Source organism: Ptychodera flava, chromosome 3 (assembly GCF_041260155.1).
Source record: "Ptychodera flava strain L36383 chromosome 3, AS_Pfla_20210202, whole genome shotgun sequence".
Lineage (NCBI taxonomy): Eukaryota > Metazoa > Hemichordata > Enteropneusta > Ptychoderidae > Ptychodera > Ptychodera flava.
Window position 1 is genome coordinate 14,349,828 of NC_091930.1, and position 22,160 is coordinate 14,371,987.

Genomic DNA, 22,160 nt, shown 5'->3' on the forward strand with positions numbered 1-22,160 from the left:
TGCAACAACGACCTTTCTTTTGCCATTGTGTTTTACTTGGTCGTTTAAACAGCTCCTTTTCGTCGTTTCTTTACTCGTTAACTTGGTCGCTTAACTCCGTGTTTACATTCTTGATTTGTTTTAGTTGGTCACTTAATTGCTCAATTTGCTTTTTTGTTAGCTTTACTTGGTCGTCAGTCTGCTTCTTTTCTTCCTTTATATGCTTAACCTGGATGTTGAGCTGCTTGTTTTCTTCTTTCGTTTGCTTAACTTGGTCTTTCAACCACTCCTTTTCTTCAGTCATTTGTTTTACTTGGTAGACTAACTTCTCACATTCTTCTTTCCGTTTTTTTACTTGGTCAATTAACCGCTCATTTTGCTCTTTCATTCGTTTAAATTGGTCGTTAATGTATTTGTTATCTTCTTTTATTTGTTTAATTTGTTCCTGTAACTTCACCTTTTCTTCTGTGATTTGTTTAACTTGATCTAGTAACTGCACATTTTCCACTGTCATCAGTTTTAGTTGGCAGTGTATTTGCTCCTTTTCTTTTTTTATTTGTATTACTTGGTCATTTAACTCCGTGTTTACAGTCTTGATTTGTTTGAATTGGTCACGTAATTGCTCAAAGTTCATCTTCGTTAGCTTAACTTGGTTGTCAGCTTGCTTCTTCTCTCCTGTACTTGCTTCACCTTGCCGTTTAAGTCGTTATTTTCATCTTTCGCTTGCTTAACTTGGTCTTGCAAACGCTCGTTTGCCTCTCTCATTTGTTTTAGTTTGTCGTCGAACTTCTCAATTTCTTCTTTATTTTCTTTTACCTGGTTGTTTAACCGCTCATTTTGCTCTTTGACTTGTTTTATTTGTGTAAGTTGATCTTGTAACTGCACATTTTCCTCTGTCAGTTGTTTTACTTGGTCTTGTGACTGCCCATTTTCCCATGTCATCAGTTTTAGTTTGTTGTCTAACTGCTCCTTTTCGTCTTTTATTTGCATTACTTTGTCATTTAACTCCGTGTTTACATTCTTGATTTGTTTTAATTGGTCACTTAATTGCTCTAATTTCATTTTCGTTAGCTTTACTTGGTCGTCAGTCTGCTTTTGCTCTTCCAGAATTCGCTTTAACTCAGTGTTCAACTGCACATTTTTGTCTGTCGATTGCTTTAGTTGCTCTTGAAAGCGCTCGCATTCTTCAGTAATTTGTTTTACTTGGTTGTCCAACTTATCTTTTTCTTCTTTTCCCTTTTTTACTTGGTCATTTAACTGCTCAGTTTGCTCTTTCATTTGTTTTATATTTTTAACTTGGTCTTGTAAATGCACATTTTCCTGTGTCGTTTGTTTTGCATGGTCCTTTAACTGCCCACTTTCCCATGTCATCAGTTTTACTTGGTCGTCTAACTGCCCATTTTCCCATGTCATTAAATTTATTTGGTCTTGTAACTGCTCATTCGCGTCTTTTATTTCTTTTATTCTGCCGCTTAGCTCCGCATTGACATTCTTGCTTTGTTTTAATTTATCAATTAATTGCTCACATTTCTGTTTTGTTAGCTTTACTTGGTCGTCAGTCTGCTTCTTTTCTTCCTTAATATGCTTAACCTGGATGTGCAACTTGCCATTTTCTTCCTTTGTTTGCTTTAGTTCATCTTTCAACAACTTATTGTCCTCAGTCTTTGTTTTACTCGGTTGTCTAACTTCTCATTATCTTCTTTCCCCTTTTCACTTGGTCATTTAACAACTCGTTTTGCTCTCTCATTTGTTGAACTCGTTCACTAATGTGCCTGTTCTCTTCTCTTGTTTGTTCTACTTGCTCTGTAATCAGTATGCGTTCTTCTTTCATTTGCTTTATTTGTCCTTGCAGTTTTATATTTTTCTCTGCCATTTGGTTTAATTGGTCGATTAACTGCTGCTTTTCGTCGTTTAATCCTTTTACTTGGTCACTCAACTCTGTGTTTTCAATTTTAATCTTCTTTAATTGGTCCCTATATTGCTCACTTAGCTTTTTCGTTAGCTTTACTTGGTCGTCAGTCTGCTTCTTTTCTTCCGTTATTTGCTTAAGCTGGATGTTCAACTTCTCGTTTTCTTCTTTCGTTTGATTAACTCGGTCTTTGAACCGCTCCTTCTCTTCAGTCATTTGTTTTACTTGGTAGACTAACTTCTCACATTCTTCTTTCCGTTTTTTTACTTGGTCAATTAACCGCTCATTTTGCTCTTTCATTCGTTTAACTTGGTCGTTAATGTGCTTGTTCTCTTCTATTGTTTGTCTAACTTGGTCTTGAAACTGCACGTTTTCCTCTGTCAGTTGTTTTACTTGGTCTTTTAACTGCCAATTTTCCCATGTTATTAGTTTAATTTGGTCGTCTAACTGCTCCTTGTCGTCTTTTATTTGTATTACTTTGTCGCTTAAGTCCGTGTTTAAATTCTTGATTTGTTTGAATTGGTCACTTAATTGCTCATATTTCATTTTCGTTAGCTTTACTTGGTCGTCACTTTTCTTCTGCTCTTCCTGTGCTTGCTTTACCTTGATGTTCAACTGCTTGTTTTTTTCTTTCATTTGCTGTAGTTGATCTTGAAACTGCTCCTTTTCCTCAGTCATTTGCTTTATTTGGTTATCTAACTTATCATTTTTTTCTTTGCCTTTCTTTAATTGGTCATTTAACCACTCATTTTGAACCTTTATTTGTTTAAGTTGATCGACTTCGTTTTTCAACTGCATCTTTTCCTCTGTCATTTCTTTTACTTGGTTATTTAAATGCACATTTTCCTCTGTCATTTGTTTTACTTGATCGTGTAACTGCACATTTTCCCATCTTATTAATTTTACTTGTTCTTGTAATTGCTTGTTTTCGTCCTTATTTTGGATTACTTGGTCACTTAACTCAGTGTTTACATTCTTGATATCTTTTATTTTGTCACTTAATTGCTCGCATTTCTTTTCCGTTAGGTTAAATTGGTCTTCAATCTGCTTCTTCTCTTCCTTTATTTGCTTTACCTGAATGTTCAACTTCTCATTTTTGTCTTTCATTTGCTTTACTTGGTTTTCCCAACGCACATTTTCCTCAGTCAGTTGTTTTACTTGGTCAACTAACTTCTCATTGTCTTCTTTTCCTTCTTTTAATTGGTTAATTAAGCGCTCTTTGTGTTCTTTCATTTGTTTTACATGGTTGTCAGTGTGCCTGTTCTCTTCTTTTATCAGTTTCATTTGTTCTTGTAATTGATCATTTCCCTGTGTTATCTCTTTTATTTGAACGTTCAAATGCTCATTTTCGTCATTCATATGTTTTATTTGACCCCGTATCTGCATACGTTCCTCTTTTACTTGTTTTAGTTGGTCTTTTAGCTCCTTCTTTTCCTGTTTTATTTGTGTTACTTGTTCGTTTAGCTGGTCCTTTTCATCTTTCATTTGTATAACTTTGTCGCTGAACTCTATCTTAATTGTTTGGATTTGTTTCACATGATCACTTAATTGCTTGTGTAACTGCTCACATCTCGTCTTTCATATGGTTACCTATGTCCTTTAACTGCATATTTTCTCCTTTCATGTGATTTAATTGGTCGCTCAACTGCGCCTTTTCCTTGTTCAGTTTTTTTAATAGGTCGTTGGACTGCTTCGCTTCATCTTTCATTTTGTTTACTTCGTTTAATTGCTCCTTTTTTTCTTTCCAAATAATAAATAAATAAATAAATAAATAAATAAATAAATAAATAAATAAATAAAGTAATAAAGTAATAAAGTAATAAAGTAATAGATTCATCTTATGATTACATTAAATTAACTTACATAATTTGAGATTGACAATTGTCATCCTTTCACAATATTAACCTAGCCCTTTCTTTAAACAATTTTTAAATATTCCAAATCGAAATTTTCCTGTTTAAACTGTTGTGGCGTTCTTCATTAATCGATTACCGAGAATTTAAAACGATTTTACTTTTCGAACAATACTATTCATTAATCAATACTGTACTGTACATCATGGATGTCAATATATAGGCGTCAACTTTACTCGAGACCTGTCAGCTGCATTTTATGAATTAAGTACCGGTTAATTTGTTTTCCCTTTTATTTTTGTATAATGACTCATCTCGCATTCTTGCAATAACTATTGGAGCATATACAGCATTTACATTACATGGTATGCCCGTGGGTATACAATTACACATATGATTCTATCCCATAGTTTTGTGTAAAATTATATGCAGATAGTATTTTGCAATATTTATAGAAATATTTCAACAAATCTGATGTCTTATTAAAAACGACAAATACACAAAGCTTAAAATTGATTAAAATGCCTAACTTAAAATATTAAAGTAAAATATTTTCAAATGAGGCGAACGCAGAATATGTTGTAAAAGGTAATTGCAACTAACTATATGTATTTTTGCATAACATCTTGTGCAGTAAATTCAGATTCTCAATGGATCATAAATACACACTTCCTTAACGCATTTGAGTTTCACGCATTTTTGATTAAAGGATGAATCGATCATTTTAGGTAATGATCTATCAGAGGGCTGTTTATTTTAGCCCTTATGCTTTCTTGCCCTTGTCGACTTGTATGTTTTTAAGACCAGCACGAACTGTCGTCTTAGATTGATATGTTGTTAAAACGGTTAAATGGTATTGGCAAGAGTTTTGAAAAAAGGGAAGTCTAGAGTTTTACCTTCTCTATATCTTTCGAGAACTTTGATTGTGTTTTTCGACATCATCTGTAAAAATGAGATATATATATATTACATAACTCTTTGGTAAAATGTATGTCACATGCAACTTTACTTTTGTACATCAACGAAACTAGGTGTATCATGGTCGAAATTCCTATTAGCGATATGAATAGGTCGCCTGGGTTACTGGTCCTATTGAGCACTCAAAAGAAAAAAGTAAATGAAGAAAAGTAGAACAATTTTCATTTGGCCTTGAGTAGCTCTTACGTCAACTGCATTAAGGTAATATACACCTCGAAAGTGAAAGACTTAAACTTTTGCTCAAACTTTCCTCAGTGAAACATTCAACCAATGGATTTTGTTACCAAAGCAAGAATAAAAATCAGGGGTCACCTTGCAAACTGTGGTACTCGAGACACAAATAACTTGCTATTTCTCGATGTTTGAAATTCATCCCTGTATTAATTCTATGGGAAAATTAAAATTTTCGATTTTCGAAAAACTAAGATAGTGAAAAAGCGTTCTACCTTAAGATACTCTGTTGCGTAATAGAAGTGAAAGTATAACCAATACTAGATAGTACAATACTAGAAATAAATGCGTTAACACAATTATGTAGATCAAACGCTTTTAATGACATTTAGGATGCAAAACAAGTTAAGGATGTAAAGCATAGAAATTGCAAATATTTTGGCGTCAGAAACTATAGACAATAGTAGAACTAAATGTGTTGACTCTGAGATACATAATGTTTTTTCATCGTTCGACACACTTCGACGCACTGTTGGGATTCAGAAACCATAACTTCACTATCAATTTTATATGGTTGTATTCTGATGATTCGTAGAGACTTAGTTTATTTTTATATTGTTTTTGACTCAAACGGGAAGGGTTGGGCATCATTTGATTTGGAAAGTCAGACATGTGGGTTCTCACATTTTGATATAGATAGCAAGCTTGGAATATGTGTCAATTTCCCGTATAACAGATTAAAGAGGAGTCCAATATTCTTGCAGTTACGAAGTTGACTGCCATCTTCTTCATTCTTGAATACGCTGATGATGTTTTTTTTAATTCAGCTTCTGACGTAAAGGCAGTCACAGCTACATACAGCTAGGATAGTTTAATATACTTTCTAGCGTTTTGCAAGAATGCTGCGATATTTCAAATGGGTGAGAATTTAATTTCTAACCATTAATCTGCGAGAAAATTCGAGCGATAATTCAGAGAGAATTTGTGTTTTCTCGCTGTTAAACTGCGAGAACAAATCTGGTGTTAACCGCTGTCTATCCGAGAACAAACCCCAAACAAACACACTCATAATAAATCTGCAAGAATTCGTTTTAGACCCATTAGGTGGGTGTAGGCCACCAAGTGGGCCTATATCATAGGCTGGCGTGTGTTAGTCTGTATGAGTGTCTGTGGTATGTCTGAATGTCTGTGTGCGTTTCTGTGTTTCGAAGTTTGTCTCGTCGATATTTCTCAAACTTCGTCATCAAATATATTTTACGTAATTAGGTACACATAATTCTTAGGATGTAAGCAGGATCTGGTTAAGTTTTGGAGGATTTGGATTGCATAGTTAAGCATAAACTGATTATTGAAGTAATATTTGGACTTATTTTTACTCGTTTTTACTTTTTACTCATTGACATAGCTCGCGGGCCGGGGATGAAACTAATTATGAGAAGTGGGGCAAAGAGGACTTGGATAATTAGTATGATTATACACCTGCGTCTGTAACCTTTGGAGTTTCGTCGTACAGTAAGTTTCGGTATCAGAGGACACGGAGTCCAATAACTTTGATGCGGACTAACTAAGGTGTTATTGGACGCTGTTTTACCTTGAACTCAAAACACCTTTACGTCAACGACGGGAAAAAGGAGAGGTGACTTTTAAATAAAAATATACTTCTAAACATTCAGTACTTCAAGTAGTTAATAGTGATCAATCAAAAACTTTGAATGTGAGTGAAATTATGCTGCTGACCTACAATGTCCACCACGTGCACTGCGCTGCGCAGGTTGAAATTTCCTTCTGTTTGCTTAGCGGACGCGCTGAACGCATTCCCCAGTCTGCTCGTGATCGCTCAGTGCAGTGAGCGACTGGCACACAGTAAAATAAATTACCCACAATTCTCTTTGATTTGTATCCTTGAAGGTTACTTTTCTAAAAACTTTTTCAGTTCTGCATGTAAGCACTAATGTGCAGCATCAGAATAATTTTTAAATAATATCTAGTAAAAGTACGTTTAGATATTTCAGTAAAAGTTTGAGAATAACTACTAAACAACCATAAAAGTCGCATTCTGCAGGTACTACTTTTTAGGTAGTAAGTTATGACGAACTGAAGGGGTCATTCTCTGAGAAAACTTAGCATGCAAATTTCTTTTGTCACTTCCATTGCAAAAAATCAATATCCTTTTGTTTCATAAAACAGGTGCAACTAGTCTCCCTACTTTCCATCACATTATTCTGTATGGCTGAGGACACAATCTGTGGCAAATTTTACAAAAATGCTATCTCCTCTCTCAATTATGCATAATTTTCAAAATTATTTAAAATGAGAATTGAGAAGAATGGTGTGCATAAAAGTACGTTTTCAAAATTTTGATGAATAGTCTGTGAATTTTTCTACACATGGGAGACATAGCATACTTCACTCAGGTATCTCCGAGGATACAAATCGCAATGAATTATGGGAAATCTACAGTACTGTGATGGCATCCAAAAACCGCTTTAATTTTGAACATTTCCTTCTAAAATTGGGCTGAAAAAGCGTATAAATAATAAGGTTATTCACAAAATACCGGGATTCATGTCCTCATACATCATACATTAATAGATCTTTCACAACAGTTGTTTTCAACATTTGCTTGTTCATAATAGCCTATGTATTATTAATAATAGATCTTATATAAAAGACCAAGGATGGACACGAAACGCAACCCGAAAGAAAACTGCTCTGTATGTCAATCAAATTTAAACGGCAACTGTCATTGGACAGCTGGCGCATGGTTCATCGCAACGCGTATGGTCTGTACGTTACCATGTACGACTCGCGCGAAGACCTTAATAACAATCACTGAAATATAAAAAATTACCGAAAAGATATTCCACACTTAACATATTTTTAGACAGGCACTAGGTCTAATTAGCTGTACGTATTACGTCTTTCTTTAATACCATTAAACTGTCGAAAACCGAGCGAGATCCAAACTTACGGGTTAAAACACTTGGATGTCATTTGCTTTGTTTATATTTGTAAATACTTACGTCAAGGGAAGCCCGTTACTTGATTGCCAATCAGCATTCGGAAAATCGAATGTGACGTCACCGACCTATAATTTGCATACAAGGCAGTTTTCCCTTTGTTCAAGCTGTGAAATCGCACGCCATTTCAAATGACAACGCACAGTTTAGTAATGATACTTTAATTATACGTTTGACGGTAAGTAAGAAATAGCCATAACTATTGGTTTTGTTGGTATATATAACCTGTTACATTGTAGATTTTCCCAAACGGTCTAGTTCTATGTCCACCCATGGACTTTCTTATGAGTTAGAGTGTGTGTACAAATATCAATAGTAACCTTCTCCGTGAGAGATTGCAGCGCGAGAATGATTCAACTCAGAAGATAACGCGTCCCTGTTCATTGTGACCCTAGTGTTGATCACTATCCCGCTTGGCAAGTAAGTAATATTTTGGACTGACCGCCATACATAATTTCATCCTCGTTTTTACCACTGTCTCTTTGAAACTTTTTATGTTGATCTTGATATACGCACGTGTATATTAAAGCCATCGTTCGCGATCCTAGGGTCCGGAAGTGGCAATCAATAACGAATGCAAATCATTGTTGACATCGTATTGAAGCCGGTATCAGTTTAGATAAGTTCCCTGTTTTTTTTCAGGAAAGCCTAGTCCAAGGTGGGTTTACACGTGTATTTTTTTAAACCTGGGGGAATCTGATTATTCGCTCTGTAAATATTCCTTATCAGCGATCTAAGCGATCTCATGTTTACACGTCATACACAAGGTATAAATTTAGTTCGGGTCAAGCGAAAGAAATAACGACACCAACAATACAGTAGTCTTCATAACACGTATAGCCCGTACATCAAAACGACAAAAATCAAGCAAGCCCTGACAGAAAACTGGAGTAAACTTGAAAAAGACGAAACACTAAAAAACTCTTCCAAAACCAACCAATAATCGCATATAGAAGGAACAGAAATATAGGCGACACACTTATAAGCGCCAGACTTCACAAAAACTACAATAGATCAAACTCAGGTTCACACGAACCTACACAAACACAACAAGATCAAACAGTAGACATTCTAGCTTCCCTACCAAACGTAAGTGGAACAACATATTACCAAATAAAAACAATCAACCATTCAACACGTCTCACCAATCAAAAATGAATTTTAAGCGACTGATGAAGAAAACTCTTTTTTCGAAACGTAACGCCAAAGGATCGCAGTGTCACATTAGTCTCTCCGCTCCAGTGCGGATTAACACAAGACACGTAGATTACGGGTACGTCTCGCCATGGCTAAGCAACATTTTACATAAAACAGCCAAACATGATATACACTTATATTATACACAATATCATATACACAAAACACAAATAACCAACATATGTGGAGTTGCTTTCCCTTTACTACCTACAACTCATCGTAAAATGGCATCGTTTTTCTAGCTCTGCCACTACGACGGTTGTTGTCGGACACGGAATTGAACTGAGCTCGCAACAGTTTGATTTTGTTGTGGCATTGTTCGGCTATCCTCTCGAGTCCCCGGCTCGAGTCCCTTCTCGCTGGCCTTGGCAGCGACAACTTCATACACTTGCCGATCCCTCGACGTGCCGTCCATTATACGGATGACGTTTTCGTCTCTCCAGATTGAAATTAGTAGCCTGATCTCTTCCACTGCATAAAACCCTATAATACTTACTGTATTAACATGGATTATTGCCTGTATTTTAGCTGAAGAGTGCATATACAGATGAATACAGTCAAGAATCCATTTTTTGTATTCAGCAAGCCTGTATTCATTTGGATTCATGTGAATGCACGTGTATTACACTATAATACAGGCAACTCATTAATGTGAATTTATCTGAATTATTGGGTTTTCATGCAGTGTTCCTGTGACCAATTGTTGCCGCGATCGCGAGCTCGAGAGCTTCTTATTTGAACACCGTCTATTGTGGTAATCACCGCAGCCCGAAGACAGGATATAGTTCGGCGTTTAGTTCGGTGTTCTGGTCACACGTGTAAATAGGCCATTAATAAGTACGGAGCACCGAACCTGGACCTGTCCTCCGACACCAAATTAATTTAGTTCTTTGTTAGTTCGGTGTTGTCTGTTCACACGTCCAACTGACACAGGTTTAAATTTATTCCGGTGTCAACTCCGGACTTAACTCACACGTGTAAACCTCCCACCATACAGTTTTATTTGAAGACAAATATACAATTATATACTATAAGCTAACATACATACGATATTACAAAAAGGATACAGTAGTTTATATAATTACACTCAGATTACACTCAGATTGTATCCTGTATCGAGCTGTTAAGGCCAACCGGGTAAACTGCTGGCGTCTCATGAAGACGACAACTTGACAGATTTTGTGGCCAGACCAAGCAGCACTTCTAATTTAGCTGAAATGCTGTAGCCTGTAGATCACAGTCAAGACTGTGCTGTGGACGAAATGAACAGTGCGGTCAGTTTCGTTCAGCTGGTCACGATCGATCATGCCGTGGTTTGTGTATATTATATTCAATGCGACCACTGGTAGAAATCTTTCAGTGGGCCTCAGATGAGCCATCATAGCATTAATTTTAAAAGAGCTACATTGCTTGGGTCAGAAATAATCAGTATACTGACGAAGTTAGCTGAATTATACTTCTTTCGGACGTCAGCGTTTCATTGATGTAATCGGCGATATTCTTGAGTCCCAGTGATCGCACACTACCGTGCTGAAACCCGCTCATGGTATGGTGTAGGCATGGAGGCGAAATTTATGCTTAAGCTACTACCTTCATGGGTAAGGTGCAGAATGTAAAATTGTGATATGGTCTTATCTAAATGATGTTACGTTAAAGGTCTGGTGAAACGGTCCCGTTCTTGTGACTGAACATCTTCCAGGGGGTCAATACTATTACACTCGCAACAGCATTGCAACCTAAAAGTACGCGCAAGTGTTAATTTTTTTGATATTTCTATGCGCGGCTTTCCGGGTCATTTTGCGACATTCAGGTCACGCCCACAGCGGGGATCATGGCTGGCCAACTGTGACGTCACAACGGTCTGCATTTGCAGGCGGCAGAAGTTGCAACTGAAAAATGACCTGAGGGCAGCGCTGCCCCAAGGGCAGCTCAGCAGAGTGGAGGAAACATGTGCACAACATTCAATGACGTCACTGATGAACTGTATATCTGCCCTGAGGGCAGCTCAGATATATTGCTGCCCTCAGGGCAGATTGGCAGATAGGATAGGAAATGTATGTCTGCCCTGAGGACAGCTCAGATATGTTGCTGCCCTCAGGGCAGATTGGTAGATGGGATAGGAAATGTATGTCTGCCCTGAGGGCAGCTCTGATATATTGCTGCCCTCAGGGCAGATTAATAGATATACAATTATGCAATGATGTGTGAGCATAGCAAATGTGTGTCTGCCCTGAGGGCAGCTCAGATATATTGCTGCCCTCGGGGCAGATTGGTAGATAGTATAGGAAATGTATGTCTGCCCTCAGGGCAGATTGATATATATACAATTATGCAATGATGTGTGAGCATAGGAAATGTATGTCTGCCCTGAGGGCAGCTCAGATATATTGCTGCCCTCAGGGCAGATTGGTAGATATACCCTATGCAATACTTTCGGGATAGGAAATGTATGTCTGCCCTGAGGGCAGCTCAGACATATTGCTGCCCTCAGGGCAGACATATTTATATATCCTATCCTTAAAGTATTGCATAGTGTAATCTACCAATCTGGACATACACAGCAATATATTAGAGCTGCCCTTAGGGCAGACATACATTTCCTATCCTTAAAGTATTACATAGGGTATATCTACCGATCTGCCCTGAGGGCAGCAATTTATAAGAGCTGCCCTTAGGGCAGACATACATTTCCTATCCTATCTGCCACTCTGCCCTAAGGGCAGCAATATCTGAGCTGCCCTCAGGGCAGACATACAGTTCCTCAGTGACGTCATTGGATGTTGTGCACATGTCTACTCCGCTCTGAACTGCTCTAAGGGCAGCGCTGCCCTAAGGTCATTTTTCAGTTGCAACTTCTGCCGCCTGCGTGTTCATTTACATCGAATAGCAGTCCCATGCTGCCAACAGCCTGTGTTCGCGCTGCCCATTCGCCACGTTCGCCAATGCAAATCGAAATCCGAAGTGGTGACAAAAAATCGATCCTAATTCGCCACAGTGGCGAAACTAATTTTTGTTTAAAAATATGGCAAAATTAAGAAAAAACGTGGGTTTTTTAGTTCTTTTGTTGATCTGCGCTTCTCTCGGCGATCCGCAAAAACTGTATCTACTTCCGTATTTATTGCGTTCTTTCCGTCGTACGTATTTGCAATTGAGCCAAGTCTCGCGAGAGATTTGACGTCATTTAGTCTTGTGTACAGCATGCATAAATGGCTCTCGCGAGAATTGAAACTTGGACACGCAATCGATAAATTTGACGTCATTTTGTCTAATGTACAGCAGGCATAGGAACTCTCGCTCGCGAGAATTTAAACTTTGCTATACATAGCAGACATACGCATTTTAATCGAGGCATCAAGGTTCGGTGTTGCAGTTGATTTACATTGTGGTCTAGATGTTCTGTGTTGTGCATTTTAATCACGATCTTTAACATTCCATGTTGCGGCCGGTCGATTTGCATCGTGGTCCTCATGGTCCGGTATTCCCCGTTGTTCTTCAATTTAATGGCCGTCCCAACGACGCGTCCCGTGTTACTGTCGATTTGTATCATGGAGGACTCTACCTCCATGATTTGTATCGCGATCTCTACGTTCCGTGTTGTTGTTCGTTTTAATGGTAGTCTCAATGTTCAGTGTTGCTGTTCATGCAGCTGATTTGCATCACGGTCCCAACCTTCCGTGTCGTAGTTGTAGTGCATTTTAACCACAGTCCCATTTACGTTTTAAGTTACTGTCCATTTGCATTGCGGTCCCGACGTTCCGTGTTGTAGACTAGTGCATTTTAATGGCAGTCACAACGCGACGTTCAGTGTTGGTGTTCATGTAGTTGATTTGCATTGCGGTCCCAACCTTCTGTGTAGCGAGTAGCGAGGCAGGCTCAGCCGAGGGACCGTGGCCGATCGTACGAACCGGAACAGACAAGCACATTATGGTTCAAACACTCAACACTTGACGGGAACTTAAAAATTTAAAGTTTACGGGTGAGCCGTTCACGTTCTTGCCGCTGTCACAGCCACCAAAAGAACAACAACTTCCAATAGTGAAGGGGACACTGGCCTGATCATGTAAGCAGAAACCCTAGAAGTTACTCCTGTGGGGAGCTTACGGAGGTGTGAAATACTTTACTTCCCGTTATGAGATACGGCGTTGGGCAAACTTCGGGAAGCCAAAAAAAATCGACTGGAGAGGCTCGGGAGACACGCCCACATTGCAATTTTCTTTTGCCATATTTCATAATCACGCGCGCTAAACGAAAAAAGAAATGAATGTAACTGTTTTATAGACCATCAACTGTATTTCTGTGATTTTGCAACGTGGGCGTTTCACTAGACGTTTAAAAGAGCGCGTTCTTGGAAACCAGGATATATTATATAGGGCCAATCGATAAATCATGAAACTCTGGTTCAAAGAAAATTGATCCTGGTGTACGCTGTGGCAGCGGCGAGACCAGGCAGCAAATATTCAAAGATAGTCGCAGTTAGCTCGAGTAGGGTTCCCCTTGCAAGGATTTGACCTCTTTATTAGTGACCAAAATTGGAGACGGCTGTTTTTCGCCAAAAATAGAAAACAGAAGTGGGCTTTTCACGCTGTGCTCACAGCAGGTGCCAAAGTGCCGTTACAGCCTGAATGTAGTGGCTAACGAGGAAGCTCTCAAACGACGTTTCTTCAAGGCAGAATGGGAAAGCCAATCGTAAAATTTTTGGTTTACTTTGTGGAATTGATTGTCTCGTGAACCAGGTAAATCAATTTTTTTCTGTAAAAAATTACAAAAGCCGACATCTTTGAAAAAGCATACACCCGAGATAATTTAGCATACTTTTGGAAAATCTGTTTCGTCTTATAATGCATACGACTTGTGAAAAGAAAGCAAATATACGTTGGAGTAGTTGTCACATGCATTTATCAAGGTCGGAATTACTGGGCAGTAGGCTTGTGACCTAAAACGTTGGCATCAGAGGAAATTTGCACACAAAATACTTTAGTACCTGGATGGATGCCAGGTATATTGAACGCATTGCACGTCTAATGCGGTACGAAGAACTGTTTTCACAAAGAAGAAAATCATCCCCTATTGTCTGTTGCAGCTCGTACCGTCCATGTACCAAATCCTCCAAATCGCTCGTACATAGGCCACCGTTGGCAGTTAGTAATGTCTTTGTCACAAACCAAATAGCCTTTTTCAGGGCCACGGCCACAACATTTCCCAAAAGGAGAGCTGCCGTAAACAGTATACTGGCTTTTCGGCCTAAGTACACGCACGCACATCTTGTACCTCATGGGCATTGTCACAAACATATTCTAATAAAAATATGGAAAAACTCGTAACTAAATCGCATCAGTATGCATTCTCCCGTTTCAAGGTTGTATCGATTGAATGTTCTTTACATGAGAATTTTGTTGCATTGTGTATATCGTCAGTGATCCGGTGTACACAGAGAATGTTTGCTATGTTGACGACGTCATGGACCGCGTACAGAAAAGAACTTTTTATCAATGACTCACTTGAAACTGTAAAATTAACAGTATTGGCTCACAATGCTGAGTCCACAGTATTCACAAAAGGTACTATGTTGGAACAGAGCTATATTTTATATTTTATCTGCTTGGAGAGATTTCTGCCAGTTTCCTGGATCAGTTGCTCACGTTACTTACATGTGTCAGTCATTCGTAACAATTAACCCACTGAAGTTAAGTTGCCTTTTATACCCTAGGAATGGCTTTTATCGCTGTGCAAATGTACAGAGTCGGTATATGTGGGTATATTGTTGAATATTAAGCATTTCGCCCAGTGATAGTTATTGCAATCTTCCGTTTTTAAGATAAAGCCATCCTTGCCTCTCATAGAATGCTTTGACTCATACAGAAGACATGAAACAAGCACAGTGATCGGATCTATGGAATAATTTCCTCGTTCACTAAATGATCCTCAATCTAAAGTCAGCAAGCGGTTGTGGCACACCCAACAAAAAAATCTAGTTGCTGCAGCTAATACCGCATGTTCACGCTATCTAACCATTCATTGGATTCCTCGGAAGTCATGTGATCAACTTGATGCTTCTGGCATGAAAATGCCCCTTCGGATAAATAGAAAATTGTAACTCCTCATGATGTAATTTAGAAGATCCGTGAGAAGCTTCTCTAAAGTCAGTGGACCGCCTAGCTGGACTGGATCAATTATATTTTGGCACAGTGGCTGTCCATGTAAAGGTAAGCTGAACACTCAAAAGAAAAAAAACTTCTCTATAGCGTTAAACCCTTTGGAAATACTGTCCGCACGTTCGTTACTATCATAGTAATTTACTGAAAAATAAAAAACCCAAAAACCCTAAGGATGACAATACCATAAATCAGCTTGCGGAACGGTACTACCCTTTCAACTCAATGCCGTACTCTCTAATTATCATTAAATCATTCACATTTCTAGCCGTTTAAGATATTAAAATATTCCCGTATTTTCCCCAAACGGTTTGCTTTGCTAGTGTACGGTTTCATAAACAACCAAATACTCAATCCATTATGTCTTACGATGAAAACCCTGTTTCACAATCTCATCACTGAAGTGCTTGATTACATTCGTGTACGCGTACTCATCAAGCCAGCAAGATTAGTGTTTTCGTACCTTTAAACTCCTGTTGTGCAAATTGCAGAATATTATCTCTGGTGATGTAGTTAAATATTATTACATGCCGATCCTTGTATACACATTTCTTATCATATGCCCTCTTGTTGTGAAGAAGAACAACTGTCCACCATTTCTCCAATAATACGAATTTATTTCAACGTAACTGCCATATACTGGCGAAGAGAAATGTTTACAATAATAGTTGTTGATACATATATCTAGTTTGACAAAACTTTCACGGTGATTTCATCTCTATATGCAAATTTAGAGTGACATTGAAATGTAAAGTCGGGTATGCAAATATAGAGTGAAGTATGCAAATGAGAATAGAAAGGAGAATACAATTGTCCTTTTCTCCATTCTCCCCTCAATCAGTATGTATAACATATTGATTCTCTGTACTTTTTTTACTTTAAGGAAATTACATTTCGAGTCAAAATATCCAATAGCAAAGACAATTGACACTGAATCGCCTATACTGCAAAGTAGAAATTTCATTCTGAAATGTCCAAATATGAAAGTCTTTCAAATGTCTATTTTAGTGATTTAAATTCAAAATTCGAGAGGGCATACTTTTGTTACAGGGCGCAGAAATCTACTCTTTCCAACTTTCACTGTAACCAACACGCACATGTCCGTCACGACCAGGGTGTACTTCGGTGACTCTTCCAAAGAGCCAATGTCCACGCTGTGTATCTGGAGAAATCACCAGGACAATGTCATCTACTTGTAGGTATCTCTGTGGTGTGAACCATTTTTCCGGATATTTAAAGTGGGTAGCCATTCTCGCAGCCAACGTTTCCAAAAGTGTCGCATTAATTCTTGAACTCTCCTCCACCTTTTTCTGGGACTGTAGTCAGTAGTGTCGACAGACGCTGGGGCAAATTCTCCACCAATTTGTCCATGAAGAAAATGGTTTGGTGTCAGAGGAGTTACATCATCTGGATTCGCAGACTGGTAGGTGATAGGCCGTGAATTGATAAGTCCTTCTGCTCCTGTCACAGCCGTTAGAAGTTCCTCGTCAGTTATGTCAGCATTTTTTAGTATTGCGTAGATCGCTCTTTTAGCTGCCTTGATCATAGATTCATGAACTCCACCAAAGTGAGCAGCTAAGGGAGGGTTAAAATGCCACTTTATTCCTTGATTTGCAGTGGACCCCTTGAGTTGATCCTTGTCCAGTTGTTTGACCAATTCTCTGAGTTCCTTGTCAGCTGCTACGAAATTGCTACCATTGTCGGAAAGAACTTGCTTTGGAAGACCTCGACAGTTGACCATTCTGTAAAACACATTCAAGAATGAGTCAAGCCCATATGCAACTTCAAGATGAACAGCTCTGGTGGCCATGCAAGTGAACAAGTGAACAGACACAAGTAGCGCTTTGTTCTTTGTTTACCTCTGCCTTGGATGGTGATGAATGGGCCTGCATAATCAACTGCTACATCAGCAAATGCACGCAGTCGCATCTTCAGTCGAATGTTAGGCAGTGGAGCCATCACCTGACTTGCAGATTTCGCTTTTTTGTCGTCTGCATTTGGCACACTCTTTCTCCCACTGGCGGATTTCCTCTCGTCCTGCTATGATCCAAAATCTTGTTGACAAAGCAGATAGAGTGTGATTTGTCCCAGCTACATGTTTTCCCTGCTCATGATAGTGTTTGACTATTAGTTTGGTGACCCAGTTCCTCCGTGGTAGAATGACTGGATAGCGGATTCATATAGTAGTAATCTGCATATCTTAGCCGCCCATCACATCTCATTAAACCATCTTCATCAAGTCTTGGTCGTAATCTTAGCAACTTGCTCTTCTTTGGCAATTCCTTTTTACCAACAAGTGCTGAATACTCCTCGGGAAATGATTCAGCCTGCATGGTCTTGATTATCATAATCTCTGCTTCTTCTATTTCTTCTGGAAGTAATTCTCCCTTTGTTCTCTCTTCTTTTGGCAATTTACAATTGTCCAAAAATCGACAGACCCAGGCTTGAATTCTCTTCAGTGTTGTCCAACTTGAAAAACGCACAGGATTCAAGCAATATGATGTAGACTCTGTTTGGGTTGTAACCATTGCTGTTTGTACTTGCTGCTCAGGTTCTCTTGGTATGGAACAATGGCTGATTCTTGGGTCTTTCTTTGAATTGAAAGTCACTTGTCGATTACTACTGTCTCTCTTCATTTCAATGTCTATAAACTCGTTGCCCTTTGTTATAGGGTTTTGTGGCCAATCAGATGTTGGTTTTCCAAGAAATTCTGGACCTTTCCACCAGAGATCTTCATCAGCCAAATCGACAGCAGTCACCCCTCTAGTAACTAAATCTGCCGGGTTTTCTTTTGTGGGTATATATCTCCACTGTTCTGGATTAGTAGAGGTTTGGATTTCACCGACTCTGTTTGCTTGAACTTCCGGCTTCGGTTCCTTATCCACCACAGAACATTCATACTGTCTGACCAGAATACTACTTGATTTAGCATTATTCAAAGCACTTCTGAAATGGTCTGTCTGTCAATCGTAGTCCCACGATGGCACCCATTAATTATAGGCGAGGAATACTTGTACTTGTGATTGTTGCTACTCGAGATTTGCTGCTACCATACGACAGGAAACCATTTACATATGTAGATCTCGCATAAGTTACTGCACCATATGCATCTTGGGAGGAATCAACAAATGTGTTTAGATTCACTGACACAACTTCTTGTGGTAATTGTTGGCATCTTTGAACTCTGATCTTCTCCAAGTCACTTAATTCAGCAAACCATCTCTGGGCTTTGATCATTAAGTCAATGTCAAGGTCATCATCCCATTCTAGTCCAGCAGCCAAGATCTCTTGTAGGAGTACTTTAGCTCGGATCGTGAATGGCGATAAGAATCCAATCGGGTCAAAGAGAGTGGAAATTCTGCTTAGGAAACTACGTTTTTAGATTGTGTAATTTTCCGCTGGAGGGTTCACTTTAAATGTGAAGACATCTTTCCCAGCTAGCCACCACACTCCTAGTGTCTTCATAGAAGGTAAACCATCTTTGTCTAGGTCAACCTCGCATGATCTGTCCTTGGTTGGTATCTTCGCCAAAACATCAGCCGAGTTCGACTGCCATTTTCGGGCATGCATCCTTGCCGTAGACCACAGTTCAGATAGTTCTCCATATAGTCTTATACCATCACTGACAGTTTTAACAGAGTCCATACTATCATCCATGTAAGTTGATTTTAATACTGTCTCTGCTGCCATAGGTAGTTCGCTTGTGTGGGCTTTGGCGTGTGTCTGCGTTACGAATTGCGCCAAAAATGGAGAACAATTGACTCCAAATACAACTCTTGTGAATTCATATTCATCTGGAGCTTTATCTTCCTCTAGATCCCTCCACAGAAACCGATGACAGGGTCGATCGTCTGGTGGGATTTCTATCCTTAAATACATTTCTGCTATGTCCGAAACCAAGGCTACTGGATTTCTTCGGAAACGAAGTAATACTTCAAACAGATCATGCTGTAATTTGGGTCCTTGATATATAACATCATTTAAGGAGTTACCATAATGTCTTGCAGATGCATAAAATACGATTCTGGTCTTGTTGTGGCCTTGTCAGGTCGTACAACAGGAAAATGTGGCAAATACCAAATTTTCTTGGGTTTCTCTTCGTCGGATCAATTTTGCGGATGTATCCCTTGAACATATTGACGTAGATTTTCTGAATACGCTGCTGCAATCTGTTGATTCTTTTTCAGTCTCTGTTCTGTGTTCTGCAACCGATGCAGTGCCATGTCATAATTGTCGAGCAATTCAGGTGCATTTTCTTTCCGTGGAATACCAACTTGCTAGCGACCATTTTCCAACTTTAATGACCTCTCAGCCATTCTGAGTGCAGCTTGATCATCGATGGACATAGTCGGAGTTTCTGTCAGACTTGGGAGATTCTCAACTTCCCAGAACTTTCGAAGTGTCACATTATGTCCTTCAAAGTTGATTCACCATGGGTGAAATATGTGCGTACGAAGTTTGTCTAAATAGTACGTCCTTGACTACCATTTGGATTTTCGATGCAGGTCCAGCCCAATGGAGTTAATCTGGCAAAAGGTTCTCCAGCTTGTCCTCTCACATCTCTATACGAATAATGCAAATCTGCATAATCAAGGCCAATAAGAACATCGACTATAGATCTGCGTCCAAGGCGAGGAAAGTCTATACCTTTAAGATGTGTCCATTTTCCCGCCGTCTTGTTCCAATCTATGACCTGCATGTCACCTGTTACTCTATTTGTCGTCAGTGCACTTATTTTGGTATTCACTGGTCAATCAAAACTCTCAAGTCCCACTTCTACAGTAGTTGACTGGAATGTTTTTATTTGTCCATTGAGAACATTGACAGATATATTGCGAGGGTCTCCTTGTAATCCCAACTCGTCAGCAACATCAGCATTAATGTATGTTCCTGTGCTAGCATCATCAAGCAAAGCGTTCACCTTGAGTTTACGATTTCCATGTTTCAATACTACTGGTACAGTCCGCAAGGTGATGTGTTCTACATCAGACGAATCTGAAATCATTGTCGTGGCTGTGTGCGATTTCACTGCATCACCTCGTTGCTCCCCCTCAGTGGAACATGCAGATAGATCTCTGACACTATCAGCAAGTCACTGTTATTGTCATGCACTTTAGGCTGTGATTGTGAAGCAATGCCCTTGTTTATTGACTTTTGATTACCTGGACTCCACCTTCTGTGTAGCAACCTGTTATGAGTGTCTTGGCAACCACAACTTCCACATATCCTAGTTCTGGTGCAATGTTGACCTCGGTGATCATCTCCAAGACAGTGATAACATAACTTGAATTGTTTTGCAGCATCCCATCTTTGGGATACGCCCATTTTCTTGAACTGATCACAACTCCATACTCCATGCTTTCCATCACATACTTTGCAGGAACGATAGCTACCACTCGGAACAGGTTTCTGGTTTCCAGATCTTCCAAAATATGTTCGTGGATTGGTTGACCTGGCCCTCTGTCTAATTCGTATTTGTGCTTGTAAGTCCTTGAACAGTTTCACTTGCAATAGTTTGGAATTCTGCTTCCTGTATGATCCAAACTCTGAGTGTTTCAACTGATTCCACCTTGTTTTTCTCAAAGATCCAGCGATGATACTGTGTCAGCATCGATTCAGTCATTTTCTTTTGTAGCTTTGTATACAGAAAGCCATTTCCCAGTTCGTCCAGATTCCTTGAGGTTGACTACAGCAATATCTAGCAAGTCGCAAAACGTTCAATATCTCTGCTATATCCAGTTCTGATAGGTTTGAAATTGTCAAGTTCTTCTAAGTACAGCGCTATTTGACGACGCTTTCCACCGTATTCCCGTTCAAGTCTCTATTTAGCTGCTTCATAGGCAATTGCTGAATGACCAAAATTTTCAATTACTTTGAGAGCTTTTCCGGACAACTATTGACGCAGCTGAAGAAGTTTATATTCTGGAGTTGCAGGGGACTGGTCTATACATGCATTAAAGGCTGCTTTCCATCTTTCGTAAAGTCTCTTGTCACCCGAGAATGTTGGAATTGAGACTCTTTCAACTGTTTCCACAAATCTTGACCAATGGCGACAGAGTTTGATACTTGATTTGTATTAGCATTCGAAGTGGTTAACATACCTTGCCCTGACCTTGTGTCTTCAACTGTATCCTGTTATTGTATAGTGTCTGGCGTGGTAGTTGCATGGACATCAGGTGCACTGCAAGGATCAATCTGTGATTGCGGCAGTGCTTGTTGTCTCAGTCCAAGTTCCATATCAACTTCATTCTCAAGTTCTTGAAATCGTTTCTGTAAATTCCGTTCAGCTGCTTGAAGACGCTCATGTTCATGTTGCATCTGTTTATCCCATTCATATTGTCGACGTTCATTTTCCTCTTCCAAGTCCTTTTTCATAGTTATTATCTCTTTTTCCTTTTTATTCACTTCTTCTAGGATCTTTTCAACCTCGTGGCGTGCTTCTCTTTCTTTCTGTTGACGGAGTCTAATATTAGTAGGCACTCCTGACCCTGCACTTGACGTTTCATCTTTTCTCGCATGTATATAATCTTGTGCCTGATTCTGTGCTTCTGTATACTCATTTTCTAGTTTGTCCATTTCTTGACTGACCTTTATTATACCCAGCTTGGCTTTTCGTCGCGAATACAAGTCCGATAATTTTGCCATAATGTCCATAGCATTTTCTTGAGCCAAGTCCAACTTTCGGCACAGATCTCTCACCTGTCTTCGGCTTGGTAATTCTTCCTCCTCATCTTCTTCCAGGAGACGTAGTAGCTGGTGTCTGAGCCTGGTAAACGCTGCCTTGCTCTTCGCCTTGGCTTGCTTCAGCTCCTCCAACTGTTCTTCCAGACCTTCAGCATCTTCAGACTGCTCCACTTCTTCCGCTTCAGACTGATGGCCAACTTCTTGTTCTTCGTCCATA

The 22,160-nt window shown here is 39.2% G+C and overlaps 6 protein-coding genes across 6 annotated transcripts in view; all 6 read right to left on the minus strand.

Moving 5' to 3' along the window:
• Positions 1-618: 618 nt before the first annotated feature.
• Positions 619-969, minus strand: LOC139127542 (uncharacterized). Its single transcript, XM_070693452.1, has one exon. It carries the CDS (start codon positions 967-969, stop codon positions 619-621), a length of 351 nt encoding a protein of 116 aa, XP_070549553.1.
• Positions 970-1,076: 107 nt separating this feature from the next.
• Positions 1,077-22,160, minus strand: part of LOC139129598 (golgin subfamily A member 6-like protein 22) — an 83,833-nt gene continuing 62,749 nt past the window's right edge. Inside the window, exons 7-8 of the mRNA XM_070695258.1 lie at positions 4,638-4,683; positions 1,077-3,628 (exon numbers count right to left, since the gene is read on the minus strand). Coding sequence (XP_070551359.1) covers positions 1,661-3,373 — 1,713 coding nt within the window. The 5' untranslated portion in view covers positions 3,374-3,628; positions 4,638-4,683 and the 3' untranslated portion in view covers positions 1,077-1,660. The remainder of the gene's footprint in view (positions 3,629-4,637; positions 4,684-22,160) is intronic.
• On the minus strand, positions 16,449-17,000 carry LOC139127554 (uncharacterized). The gene has a single exon (XM_070693460.1). The coding sequence runs from the start codon at positions 16,998-17,000 to the stop codon at positions 16,449-16,451; it is 552 nt and encodes a 183-aa protein (XP_070549561.1).
• LOC139127564 (uncharacterized) lies at positions 17,368-18,496 on the minus strand. Its single transcript, XM_070693472.1, has 2 exons — positions 18,356-18,496; positions 17,368-18,219 (listed from the first exon to the last, which is right to left on the minus strand). The coding sequence occupies exons 1-2, from the start codon at positions 18,494-18,496 to the stop codon at positions 17,368-17,370; spliced, it is 993 nt and encodes a 330-aa protein (XP_070549573.1).
• LOC139127574 (uncharacterized) lies at positions 18,638-19,138 on the minus strand. The gene has a single exon (XM_070693481.1). The coding sequence runs from the start codon at positions 19,136-19,138 to the stop codon at positions 18,638-18,640; it is 501 nt and encodes a 166-aa protein (XP_070549582.1).
• On the minus strand, positions 21,395-22,159 carry LOC139127584 (golgin subfamily A member 6-like protein 4). Its single transcript, XM_070693491.1, has one exon. It carries the CDS (start codon positions 22,157-22,159, stop codon positions 21,395-21,397), a length of 765 nt encoding a protein of 254 aa, XP_070549592.1.

Excerpts from the sequence above, each read along its gene's own strand:
- LOC139127542 (XM_070693452.1), bottom strand. The coding sequence starts at position 969 with ATGCAAATAAAAGACGAAAAGGAGCAGTTAGACAACAAACTAAAACTG.
- LOC139127554 (XM_070693460.1), bottom strand. The coding sequence starts at position 17,000 with ATGGTCAACTGTCGAGGTCTTCCAAAGCAAGTTCTTTCCGACAATGGT.
- LOC139127564 (XM_070693472.1), bottom strand. The coding sequence starts at position 18,496 with ATGATCAAAGCCCAGAGATGGTTTGCTGAATTAAGTGACTTGGAGAAG. Across the intron at positions 18,220-18,355 it reads CCCAAGATGCATATGGTGCA|ACAGACCATTTCAGAAGTGC; the intron begins GTAACTTATGCG and ends TACGATTGACAG.
- LOC139127574 (XM_070693481.1), bottom strand. The coding sequence starts at position 19,138 with ATGTATTTAAGGATAGAAATCCCACCAGACGATCGACCCTGTCATCGG.
- LOC139127584 (XM_070693491.1), bottom strand. The coding sequence starts at position 22,159 with ATGGACGAAGAACAAGAAGTTGGCCATCAGTCTGAAGCGGAAGAAGTG.